Raw genomic sequence first — 13128 nt, forward strand, 5'->3', positions numbered from 1 at the left:
CTGGGCCGGAAGACGCGAGTCTGCGGCGAGCGGGAGCCGAGCGGCGACCTGGAAGATGTGGCGGCCGGTGAGTCGTCCCCCCGCGCGGGCGCCACAGATCCCGTCAGTCTCCGTCCGGAGCCCTCGGAGCCACCCCAGAGCCGCCCCGTCCTGGGCGCCGTCAGGGACCCTCACAACCCACCGACCTTTCCTCCCCGCCCCGGGACCGTCGCTCCCACCTGTCAGGGTCCCTCCCCCCACACCCCCCCTCCCTCCCCGGGACCCTGACCCCGTGCCCGGCAGGGGCCCCCAGGGCTCTCGGGGGCGTCCTTCACATCTCTCAGAGGCCCTGTTCCTCAGGGTAAAAGCCCCTAGGCTGTGTTGGGAGATGCTGGGTACCACCTAGGAGCCCGAGCCCACCGCAGAGCCCTCTCCTCTCGCCGGAAGCACGTGTGCTGGGTTAGGGACCCGCCTCGGAGACAACCTCTAAATCGTATCCCCTCGTGGACACCGCTGTCCAGAGACACACCTTTTCCCAGAGCAGTCTGCCCTGGCTTCCTGGACTGATGGACACCCTTCCTACCCCTCACTGCTTCATCTCTGCCAGAATCCCAGACCGGAGTCCCCGTCTTTCCTTCTGCCTGCTCCCCTGGGAACCCTGCCCCTGGCCACCAAGCCACCTGAGACCGTCCTGAGTGACGCCTGCCCCCGGCTTGTGAGGAGATGAGAGGACTCTGGGGAGTGCGGGGGCCGCGGTGTCTCCGGTGGGCCGACAGCGGCCCTGGCTCGGAGGCGGTCTGTCCCCCACCCCCACCCAGACTTCCGCCTGGCCCTCGGCTGTCCTGCCAACGCGGTGCTGCTCGAGTTCTGTCTTGGTTGGGCCTCCCATTGTGTTGTATCTGCAGTTAGGACGGGCACCGTTTAAACCGGCTGTCACGATCACTGACCCAGGTCCTAGCCACGGCCTCCCCAGGGATCTGGGCTTTTCGTCAGAGGGCTTAGAGCTGAAGACACCTTCACCTTGGAGCTTTGCGCAGAGCTTGTGTTCGTCCAGTGAGCCTAGCCGTGTCGGCGTCGTGCCTTGCCAGGAGTGGCTGCCCTGCGCGGGCGTTGTAGTCTGAGGTGGAACAGGGTTAGTCCGAGTCAGGCAGAGAGACGCCGAGTGGGCCTGGGCACAGCACTTTACAGCTTACAGAGCTTCTGCACGTAGTCGGGTCACTTAATCCGGCAGCCTAAGGAGCAGGCAGGCAGGCGTCAGCTTCTGACCAGGGGCTGCTCACAGCCGCCAAGTGGAGCAGAGCCCATTCAGCTTCTGGGTCCTGACTGGTGCCAAGAGGCCACAGACCCTTGGAAAAGAAAGGGCAGGCTGTTCGTGGCCCTCAGAGCCCTCTCCAGTCTCACTTCCTACCCACGGGAACACTGCTGTGCCTTGGTTTCCTCCCTGCTGGAAACTGCCCAGGTTCTCGTCACCTCTAGTTTTTCTGTCTTAGGGCCTCATCGTGAGGTTCAGCAGTTGCTTCTTAGCGCTATGGGCTGGGTCGCCTGCAGTGACCTTTCATCTGCTAATCTGATCGACAGGGTGCTAGAAAAACAGGCACCTCAGCTTGTCTTTGACTTTGGAATATCTGTCTGGTTCTCACTGCTGAGAGCTTTTTGTTGCTGTTGCTACTTTATAGGTTGTTAGCTGAGTTCCAGATGAACACTGTGTCTGCAGCCAGGCTGTGCACACGCTCTAAGAAAGCATGAGAGGCTGGGGTAGAGGAGGCCCAGCTCAGCTCATGCAAACTGGAAGGCTCTGAAGTGGTGGCCGTTGAGACACGCGTGCGCCAGGACTGTCCCAGGCAAGCCAGGGCATGTGGCCGCCCTGGTGAGAAGGCCTGGTGGGGGGGGGGGGGTGGATATTCTGGGGAGCCACAGCTCTCTCTCTTCCTGTTTGCTGGTGTGTCCTGGTGCCCAAGCTCTGGGTGGTTTGGGTTATATGTGATGTGGTGGCAGTTGTCCTGGTTCCTCGAAGATCTGGCTGCAGATTCTGCCCTGTGTTTATAGCCACATGACTTCTTTGGGCTTTGGGGATGTCTCTTGGGTGATGGGGATAGTTTGAGGAGTACTGGGCATCCCAAACTGGAGGGAGCCAGGTTCTGGAATGTGCCTGTGGACCCTGGTGGGGGCTCTGGAGTTGTCAGCATGAGGCCTCATGCTGACAGAGCCGGGCTGCTGTCATCTCTTACCTGACTGTGCATATTGCTCACCTAGCATCCAAGGCTGGGCCATGTGGGGGTGCTAGTTCGTTCTGTGCTTAGTACCGTTTGTCTCAATTCAACAAGCCTTCCTCGAGTTCCTGCTTTATCTAACAGGCACTACACTAGATCCTAGAAGCACAGAGATGATAGAGAGGTGAGCCCTGCACAGTCTGGTGGGGGGCAGAGACTATAAGCTAACAGTCACACTCCAGTGTGACAAGGACAGCGGGAGAGGTGTGTGCAAGGTGCAGAGGCGGATGGGGGGATGACAGACAGGACTGATGAATTTAGGGTCTGGCGAAGGGTGTTCCAGGCAGAATAGCAGCCTGGACAAAGGCCTGGGCCTGGTGCTGCGTGGGCTGTCTGGGGTCCACCAGAGGGATCTTTGTTATGGGAAGGTGACTGAGGAGTCACTCCTGCTGCAGCGGCATCTAAGAAAACAGAAAACTGTTACTGGGGGCTATGGCCGGGCTGTTACCTTTCTGGCCTCACCCACCCTGAAGCTTGGGGTGCAGCCAGGGCCTTGTGCTTTAGTAATAAATGTGTTATTTATTACTATGTACTCAGTAATAAAAGATAATTCAGATTTAGCATTCTCCTCCGTGAAAGAACACGAGCGCGGCCCCTCCCGCTCAGCGCTCACAGGGCCATCCGGAGGGTCTGGTCTTCTGGGGAGTCTGGGGTCAGCCCCTGGTCTTCAGGCAGCCACGCCTGGTGCTGGCAGGCTGCATTCCCGGCCAGCCCTCGCTTCGGCCCCCGAGTCGTGAGGCCTTTTGCTCTGTGCTCCAGTTCATTGGCTGGAATAGCTCCCTGATCATTCCCTTCCCTTCTGAAAGCTGATGTCTCAGAATAATCATTGTCCATCGGCTTCGGGCATTTTCTTGCTTCGCCTGCAGTGGTGCAGCCTCTGAACCAATGAACCCATCGGAACTCTTCTGCCCTCTCACTTTGCTCATACCCTTCTCCAGTTAACTAAAGCATTTCTGCATATTCTGTATATAACCGATCTCCACGTTTTACACGTGTTGGAAATAGTCTCTCTTATCTTCTTGGCTAACCGCTTTTCTTCCTTGTGAAAAAGCAGTAAGAGGCTGATGATCTTTTAATATAAGTAGTTCTCTTTAATCTAGCAGGTATGTACTTCTTCATGTTAGGTGGTGTGGGCTTGTGGGGACAAGGCTGCTGGCAGGAGAGTAAGGGCATGGGGACCCACAGGTGGCATGGCACAGGAAGGCTGTGGAGAGTAGCTTCTCCTTGACCCCAGCGTGACCTCAGCATGCCCATCTGCCTGGCCTGTCGTGTGGGCTGGGCACCGTGCAGAGTGCTTTGCAAATGTCAGTTCACTTGTCCTGTATGTTAATAGTACAGTGGTCCTGGCTTTACAGATGGGGAAACTAAGGTACAGAGAGGGAAGTAACTTACCCACACACACTGCACAGATAGCATTTGCTGGAGCCTGCATCCCAGTTAACAGGCTCAGAAGTCCGGGTTCATAGTCTGCCCCGGCTCCTCAGCCTTGGCTCCGCCTGAGTCTCTAGGGCGGGGCCACCCTGGGCACTGGGTGGTGTCGAGCAGTGTCCCTGGCCTCCACCCATTCAATACCGAGAGCACCCCTTTCCCCAGGTTGTGACAGCTAAGAGTGTCTCCAAACAGTGCCAGCCGTCCTGGGCACACAGTCTCCCCCGGTGAGTACCCCTGCCCTGCACCAGCTGCCTCATCTTCAAAATGCCACCTTCCTCGGACGCGGAGAGAAAGGAACCCTTGTACACTATTGGTGGGAATGCAAACTGGTGCAGCCACTGCGGAAAACAGTGTGGAGGTTCCTCAGAAAGTTAAAAATAGAACCACCCTCCCATCCAGTAATTGCACTGCTAGCTATTTTCCCTCCAAAATACAGGAACACTAATTCACAGGGACACATACACCCTGGTGTTTATTGCAGCGTATTTGCAGTAGCCAAGATCCGGGAGCAGTTGTAGTGTCCACCGACTGATGACTGGGTAAAGAAGATGTGCGCACGTGCGAACACACACACACGCACACACACGCACACACACCAGAATATTACTCGGCCACAAAAAGGAATGAAATCTTGCCATGTGCAACAACACGGATAGAGCTAGAGAGTAATAATGCTAAACAAAGTAAGTCAGTCAGAGGAAGACATACTGTGTGATTCCACTCACGTGGAATTTCAGAAACAGAACAAATACGAGGGGGAAAAGACAAACCCAAATATAGACTCTGCACTCCGGAGAACACACTGCTGGCCACCAGAGGGGGTGGGGGATGGGGGAAGCGGTGCACTTGGGATGAGCACTGGGTGGCCTATGGAGGTGCTGAGTCCTATCCTACACCTGAAGCTGATCCGACCTGGTGTGTTAACCATACCGAAACTAAAATAAACTTTAAAAAATGCATGACAATAACATAAAAGTCAGGAAGGTTAAAAACAGAATTGAAAGTGTATAAAAGTATTTCCATTTGGAGGAGGTGGTAAAAGTATTTGGGACTATATTTCAAATAGAGAATTCATAGTTTAGTCATTTGTGTTAACTACACAAAGCTTTGTAAGTGATTGCAACCAACTAAAAGTTTATAAAGGAAACGATAGAATAATTAAAAAGGTAAAAAGTTAAGTCAAAAAACAAAAACAGGGACCCTTGGGTGGCTCAGTTGGCTGAGCATCTGACTTTGAGATCAGGGCATAATCTCAAGGTTTGTGAGTTCGAGCCCCGCATCAGATCCTCTGTCTCCCTCTTTTTGCCCCGCCCCTGCTTGCAAGCATGTGTGCTCTCTCTCCCTCTCTCAAAAATAAATAAACATTTAAAAAATAAATTTAAAAAAACCACAAAAACAATGCCACCTTCCTGGCTGGGACTTGGAGCATCATAGCAGCTTTGATCATGAGGAAGTTTAAATATCGGGACACCCTCTGACAGAACGCTGCCACATCGTTAATTGTCCAGTTACTGGCCACCTAGATCCACCCGTTTTTAATATCCTGCCCTAGTTGTTCTTATTTTTGTTTGAAATTGTGTATTTTGTTGTCATTGGACCAATTGAAAGTAGGTTGCAGACATAAACAGTCTCTAAACATTCCAGCGTGCATGCCCTCAACAAGAACATTCTCGCTTAATCGTGCCTAAAGATGTGAACAATAATCCTGTAATGTCTGTCCGTATTCTGACTTGCTCATTTTCCCAGAAGTGTGTTTGCAGGCGCCTTTTTTTAGCCTGAAGTGCGTCGTCGCGGTATCATGTCTGTTTAGCCTCTCGATCTAGAAGTCTTCCCGCTTTTTTTTCTTGAGACTTTTTTTTTTAACTTCTTGTTATAAAAACTGGAAAATATTTACAGAAGTAGAGGTAATTAATAAATGGCTGTGCCCAGCACCAGTATTCCCAACTCATGGGTCCTAACGACTTTCTGAAGAGAGCAGGCTGTTTAGAGAATGTCCCGCAGCCTGGATCTACTTGTTGGGTGTGCTCAGGGTCACTGATACTGAGTGCTGAGCCCCAGTGGCTGGCAGCTGGTGGCTGTCGTCCGTTCTTGCTCGGTGGGCTTGTCCTTACTCAGTGGGCTCACTGTCTTCCAGAGATCAGATTCCTAGCACAGCTCTCGCTGGCCAGAATTTCAGGCAGCTGGCGAGTGACGGCCTCCCAGTGAGGCCGCCTGTGTGACGCGACACTCCCAGGCTCTCAGGCACCAGCCTTGGGCCGTCTTGCCAGTCCCTCGCACTTGTCTTGAATCCACTTGGCTCCATCACCCGGCCCCCTCCTCATGGGCTGACCTCCTCAGCACATCGTCCGGTCCCTGCAGGAAAACCCCCAGGGCCCCTTGGGGTGCCCTGCCTGGCCCCAGCTCACCTTGCTCCCCGGTCTGGTCTTTTCGGGCAGCGGCCCCCCTCCCCGCTGTACCCGTGAGCATACAGTGTCTCCACGCGGACCTCTCCTCCCCAGAAGTGCCCTGTGCTCTCCTGGCTTCAGGCCTTCCCTGAACCCACATCCTCTGCATAGAAGACCGTCTTTGTGTCCACGTGGAAGTCCCACTTGCTGCCGGGTCGTGGATCCCCCCTCCCTATGCCCTCACACTGTCCTTGTGACTTCCGGGCTTTGTCTACATTTGTCTGAGGTCCCCGGTCACCTGCAGGATCCAGTGTCATCCTGGGCGTCTCTGGCAGGGTTTGTTTGATGCGCACGTGTGCTAGAAGATGCGGGACCAGGGGAGGCGGACGATATCCGAAGACCTTGAAGGGAACAGGCGGGGGCCGGACGGAGCCTGGACAGAGCTGCGTCTGAGGGGAGTGTGCGGTCTGGGTGGGACAAACAAGGTGGGAGACCCTGGTGGGAACCACACATCCTGCAGGTACATACTAGTGTTCAGAGCAGCTGTCCCCCAGATGTCTGAGCTCACAGCCGCCCATTCTCTGGGCTTCCTCTTCTGGTGAGCCTCAGCGTGGCCAAATCAGGTCACGTGGGCTGGAGGGCGGTGGGGGGGGAGGTGCCCTGAGGGCGGTGGGGGCGGGCCGTGCTGTCCCTTGCACAGAAAGCCTAGGGACTCTGCCTGCCCCCGTCCTTCTGCCTCTGGCCGCCTTTCTGGCCTCTGTGGGGTTTCCTTGAGCATCTGCACTCACTGTGTGTGGCCTTGCTGAGCAGAGGTTTCCTGTCAGCCTGCGTTCTCCTCTTGGGACAGTAGGTCACGGACCTTTTCCTTTGACTTTTGTGTTGTTTTGCAGTCCTTGAAATTGTCTTCAGGGCTGTGTGCATTGGCCAGAAAATGTTAGGAAAGTCAATTCCTTATTTGGGCCGGGCTTCATGATGATAACGTTAGCATCTGTGCCGTGGGTCATGACTTACTACGCACCACCTTTTCTTCCCTAAAAGGAGAATTTGCAGTTGGTAATTTGTGGTTGAGGAACTCTTATTTCATAATTAAAATAAGATCGAGAGAGCAAGGCCGTCGGGGCAGGAGAGCCATGAGGTTTCCGTGGCCACTGGAGTAAGCGGCCCCCAGGCAGTCCCCGCACCCTTTCTGGTTCGGTGCATCTGCCCCGCTCCGGGTCCCTGCTTCTGGGTCCTGGCACGTGCTCTCAGAACAACTTTTTCCTGCTTCTGGTCTTCCACCTGAGAGTCTGACATCTGTCTTCCTCCCTCCGTCCCTCCCTCCCACCCTCCCTCCCTTCCTTCCTTTCTTCCTTTCCTTTATTTATTTATTTTGAGAGAGAGAGGCAGAGGCAGAGAGAGAAGGGATGGGGGGAGAGAGAATCCCAAGCAGGCTCCACGCTGTCAGCACAGAGCCCCACGCAGGCCCGAACCCACGAACTGCAAGATCATGACCTGAGCTTAAACTAAGAGTCGGATGCTAACCGACTGAGCTACCCAGGTGCCCCCTGACATCTTTCTGATTGTGTGATGAAGCATTATTGATCTTTCCTTTAGAAATTAAGAATGACTTCCTGAGGCTGCTGGTCAGTGGGCAAACAGCAGAAAAAGAGTAAATCATAGGTCCCAGGGCCCCAGTGGAGTGTCAGAGGCAGGGACTGAGGGGTGTCAGAGGCGGGCGTCATAGGTCCCAGGGCCCCAGTGGAGTGTCAGGCAGGGACTGAGGGGTGTCAGAGGCGGGGATGTCTCTAGTGACCTGTCGAGGTGCAGACTGTGTGTAGCCTTTCCTTGTCTCCTGTGATTCCCGGATCTTGGCCTTACTCGCGGGAGATGGGATGGTCTTTGCCTTCCTGAGTCAGACATGCAGGCCGGGCCCCACGCACAGGGCCCGGCAATGCTGACTTGCTTCGATGGCATATTTGGGTACCGGAAGGCACAGGTGCCCCTCAGATCCAGGCCTGGGAATGCCGGGGCAGCAGGAGGCTGGAGGGCGAGTTCTTGCCGCGTCTGACCCCTTGCCGCTCGCTCACCCTGCAGGCCCAGCTCTGCCGCGTCCACTCTGCCCTGCTGCGGAGTGGGCGGGAGCCCTGCCCGTCCCCTGCCACCTTCTTCAGGAGAAGCCTCAGGGTCCTGCCTGCAAGGTGGTGAGTTCTCCGCAGCCACAGGTGCCCTCGAGGGTGCGTGCTTCTTGCCAGGCAGGGAGGGAAGACCTGTCTCGTGTGGCCCAAGGCTGGGCTTCTCTGCTTCCGCCCCAAGACGGATCGTTTGCTCTTTGGTGAGGTGGCTCGGAACCCCCACCGCCAGGGCCCAGAGTTCGTGGGGCAGGACTCCCGGCCAGCGGCGGCCAGTAGACCGCAGCTAGAGCCGTGTGTTCTGAGAAGACAGAATGACCGGTCCAGGCCGGTGCAGGAGGGCGGGAGTGCCGTGGATGGGGCCACAGCCAGGGGTGGAAGCAGCAAGAAATGTGGGTGAGGGGGTTCCAGGCCTGGGGCCCGTGAGTGGGGTGGGGCAGCATCGAGGGGCGGTGTCAGGAGGCCGAATCCGGGCCTGGTGGAGCTGCTGCTTGGTGACCCTGGGGCAGACGTGTGACTGGATGCTGGGCTCCTGGCGGCCTCGCACCGTAGTAGCCGTCACCTGTGCGTGTTGCCCCACGCTGCTGTCTGACGCTCTGCCGTCTGGTTGGGCCGTCGTGGAGGTGACGGGCTATATATAGCTCCATACGGCGCGGGAGGCCCCGGTCCTGCGAGGGTCACAGCTCTGCCTGCGAGCTGCTTCCCATGTAGCCAAGGGGCCCCCTCCTGTGCTCAGCGGCCCCTCGGAGCCCGGCGTCCAAGGTGACCGGGAACACTCGAGTGTCCACGTGGGCACCTGGAACCCGTGTTAGCTGCAGAGCCGGGCCCCGGTGGGCAGGGGCAGGAGCGAAGTAACCTGAGCCACGTACCTGTCTCCCTCCAGGTCCCTGAGACCCCGGCCCCTGTGGAGGAAGGCGCTGTCTGCCACGGTGGTGGGGGTGCCCCTGCTTCTTGGGATCCGCTATTTCACCGCAGAGCCTCAGGAGAAGAGAAGGATGAGGCTTGTAGTGGACGGTGTCGGGCGCTTCAGCAGGTAAAAGGGGCTGGGGGCGGCGCGGTTCCTCCCCGGCGCGGCCCCGTCCCGACACGACACGTGTGGGCTTGAGCTGGGGCCAGGAAGGGTTGGGGTTCCGCTCGGCGCTTGCAGGCTGCCTTCCAGGCGCCCTCGTGCCGCCGGCTGAAGCAGCTGAGCGCCGCAGGGTCCGCGTGGGCGAAGTGCCGGTGAGCCGCCCACACGGGCCGCACCTCTGCAGACCCTTCAGATCAGCTTTGACCAGTTGGGGGGAGGAGAGCTGGTGCCTCCCCTGCCTCAGGCTGCTGCCAGCTGGTGGGCAGACGGGCTGCTGCCACCACCGCCTCCTCCCCTCCTCCTCTCCCTCCTCGCCCCCCCCCCTCCCCCTTCCCCCTCTCGTCCTTTCCCTCCTCCTGCCCCTCCTCCCCCTCCTCGCCCCCACTCCTCCCCCTCCCCCCTCGCCCCTCTCGTCCTCTCCCTCCTCCTCCCCCTCTTCCCCCTCTCGTCCTCTCCCTCCTCCTCCCCCTCCTCGCCCCCACGGAAAGCTGGCATCCAGAGAGGATTGGGGCTCCGAGAGGAGGGCTGTTATGCCTCCTCTACTCCCATTGGACTGGACTAGAGATGGACAGGGTGCCTTAAACTAAAGGCCCTTTTCATGCCCCCTTATGTCTCAGTGCAAGATTCTTGGAGGGAGGCAGTAAGGGTGATCTTCCTGTTGGAGCACCTTAGACATTTCTGCTGTTGGTCAGATCCAGGAGTTCCTACAGCCAGAAGTCCTGAGAAGCAGCTCTTGGCGCTGAGTGAAAGCTCCTCCTTCTAGCGAAACCCACCGTCGGGCTGGGCCGGGGGGTGCACGCGATTGCTCGGCGGAGCGGCTCACAGGAGACCTTGGTCAAGGAGGCTGCAGGGTCGGGGTGTGGGGGTGGTCCTGCTCTGCCAGCTCTGAGCACCTGCAGCCTCTCCAACCTGGGTCATTTCTCAAGGGAGGGCTTAGGACTGCTGAGGCCTTCAGCACTTAGCCAGAAACTTCTCTGAGGTTTATGCTAATGGAGGCCATAGATGGCTGGATAGCTGAATGCTTGACCACTTCCTGCTGTGAGGACACAAACCCATCACTTCTTAGCTCACTGATGGCTGTCTCCCTAGGTGGTCAGGTTTGCTCGAGGGCAGCTTCTGGGCCGTGACTTCTCTGTCCTGCAGGGTTGCACAGTCTCCACAGCCCTCAGGTTGACGAGGGCAGGCCCGGAGTCTTGTCTCCTGTGAGCTTCCGCCACGTGGGACTGTGCAGGACTGTTGGGGACTGTCCCCATGCAGCCTGGTTCTGAAATGCACACTCAGCAGGTCTGGGCTTGTCTCACCTTCTGCCTCTCATGTGCTGTTATTTCCCAGCGTCAGGTGCCCCGTCAGCAGGCTTGGCATGCCTGCCTTCTCTGCTTCCTTCCTGAGAAAATGTAATTTTACAGGGGCGCGTGGGTGGCGCAGTCGGTTAAGCGTCCGACTTCGGCTCAGGTCATGATTCCACGATTCGTGAATTCGAGCCCCATGTTGGGCTCTGTGCTGACAGCTCAGGGCCTGGAGCCTTCTTCAGATTCTGTGTCTCCTTCTCTCTGCTCCTCCCCTGCTCGCGCTCTTTCTCTCTTTCTCAAAAAAAAAAAAAAAAAAAAGTTAAACTTTTAAAAAGAAAATGTAATTTTACAGCTTGCTTTCTGGGGCCGAGCTGGGATTAGAGGGAGGGGAGCTGTCCTTGTCAGCTGTAAGCCCCAGCAGTTGCTAGGGGAGGCAGGCTGGGCGCAGGGTGACCACAGGGCCTCTGGAGTAAGGGGCACTGTGTACTGAGGAGCCACGGACAGAGCACAGGCCAGGGGCAGGTCGGGACCGGCTCAGCACCAGGAGAGTCGGGGGCTTGTTCTCGCGCAGAGAGCAGAGATCAGAACATGTCATGCATGTGTGAGGACTCAAAGACGGGGATGGTGGAAAGTCCGCACCAAGGCCTTGGTTTCTTCTCCCACCCCTTGCTTAATTTTAACTTTTCAGAAACTTTTGGGCTTTCCTTTTTTGGATACAATTTCAAATGTCCAGAAGAGTTGTGAGAATAATACAAAAGAACTTTTTTTTTTCCTTGAAACATCTGCAAATAAGTTGTCAGTGTGCTCCATTATCCCTGAAACCTTGAGTGTATTTCCTAAACAAGGACATTCTCCATAAGCACAGTCAGGAAGCTGATACGTTATAAGCCTCCAACCACCTTAGCTCATTCACATGTATGGCAATAACCTTTTTAGCACAAGGATCCCATGCTAGGCCCATCTCTAATCTCCTGCAGTCTGGAACATTCCCCCTTGTCTCTTTGGCTCTTTTTTTTTATTTTTTTTTAATTTTTTTTTTATTTAAAAAAATTTTTTTTTCAACGTTTTTTTTTTATTTATTTTTGGGACAGAGAGAGACAGAGCATGAACGGGGGAGGGGCAGAGAGAGAGGGAGACACAGAATCGGAAACAGGCTCCAGGCTCCGAGCCATCAGCCCAGAGCCTGACGCGGGGCTCGAACTCACGGACCGCGAGATCGTGACCTGGCTGAAGTCGGACGCTTAACCGACTGCGCCACCCAGGCGCCCCGGCTCTTTTTTTTTAAAGTTGATTTATTTATTTTGAGACAGAGAGGCAGAGGGAGAGAGAGAATCCCAAGCAGGCTCCACACTGTTAGAGCCCCCCGATGTGGGGCTCAAACCCACAAACCGCAAGATAATGACCTGAGCCAAAATGAAGAGTTGTATGCTTAACCGATTGAGCCAACCAGGCGCTCCTCTCCTTGGCTGTTATGGCTAAACTTGAGGTCAAGCATGGTCCCCCAGAACCCCATGTGTGCCTAGGGCTGTCCTCAGGGATCCCCATAGACAGTTTCGATAGTTCCTTAGGACAAATCGCAGAACTCAGGAAGGTTCTGGCCTCTGGATTATGTTGTTATCAAAGCAAAAAAGATACAAATTAGGATGAGCCCAAGGAAGAGATGGACAGAGTAAGGTCCAGGAGAGTCCCAAACTCAGAGCTCCCATGTCCTCAGTGACACGTTACACCCCCAGTCCTGCCCTGTTGTGTGACCGTGCATTTGGGTATTCCCTGAGCTTCGGCAAGCAGTTTCTAGTGGAGTTTCATTACATAGGAACAATTGAATCATTGGCCTCCTGATTGAACTCAGGGTCCAGTCTCCCTCCCCTCCCCAGCTGGGCTGATATCTTGGCTCAGAGCCCCCAAAATTCTAGTCACATGGTTGATCTTTCTAGAGATCTGAGCTCTTCGTTAGCATGAACCTTCCTGGCCCATCATGGATCAGACTCTCCTGTCACTCAGGAAATCCCACGGTTTTAGAGGCCCCCTGCCAGGAGCTTGGGGCAAAAGCCAGGCAGGCCCTTCCGAATAAAGCTAATTCTTCATTACACAGCGACCTTGACATATCTGGAGGCTTATAGGCCGGTAATGTACAACAGGGGTCAGCAAACTGTGGCCAAAAGTGGCTGCTGCGTGTTTTATAATCAAGCTCTCTTGGAACCGTAGTCACGTCTGTTGTGTACATGTTGCCTGCGGCTGCTTTCACTACAACAGCAGAGTGGAGACCGTGTGGCTCATAAAGCCCAAAATACTAACTCTGTAAAGAAAAGTTTTGCTGACCCCTTTTGTAGAAGGCCTCTCTGGTTGGGTTTGTCTGATGCGTGCTCACAGCTGGATTCAGTTGGTGCGTTTGGGCAGGAACAGCACGGAAATGACACCGTTCTGCACCTGTCAGGTGGCACGTGGTTTCAGTGCGTCCCAGGGAGCTTTGCTGTTTGGTTCCTGGTCTTTGCGTCATGTCGATGTCCGTTCCTGCCGCCCCTTGCCCACCGGCTCAGGGCTCCCGGGGCATCTCAGGTGAATTCATTCTTATGTGCTCGCCAGATGGTGTTTTTTTCT

General features: G+C 55.7%; 1 protein-coding gene across 3 annotated transcripts in view; it reads left to right on the plus strand.

Moving 5' to 3' along the window:
• Nucleotides 1-13128, plus strand: part of ADCK5 (aarF domain containing kinase 5) — a 17676-nt gene continuing 4548 nt past the window's right edge. For all 3 annotated transcript variants that reach the window (XM_042972837.1, XM_042972838.1, XM_042972839.1), the window contains exons 1-3: nt 1-67; nt 8138-8244; nt 9056-9205. In XM_042972837.1, the coding sequence (XP_042828771.1) occupies nt 56-67; nt 8138-8244; nt 9056-9205 (269 nt within the window). In that variant the 5' untranslated portion in view covers nt 1-55. The remainder of the gene's footprint in view (nt 68-8137; nt 8245-9055; nt 9206-13128) is intronic.

Source organism: Panthera tigris, chromosome F2, assembly GCF_018350195.1.
Source record: "Panthera tigris isolate Pti1 chromosome F2, P.tigris_Pti1_mat1.1, whole genome shotgun sequence".
In the NCBI taxonomy this organism is placed as follows: Eukaryota; Metazoa; Chordata; class Mammalia; order Carnivora; family Felidae; genus Panthera; species Panthera tigris.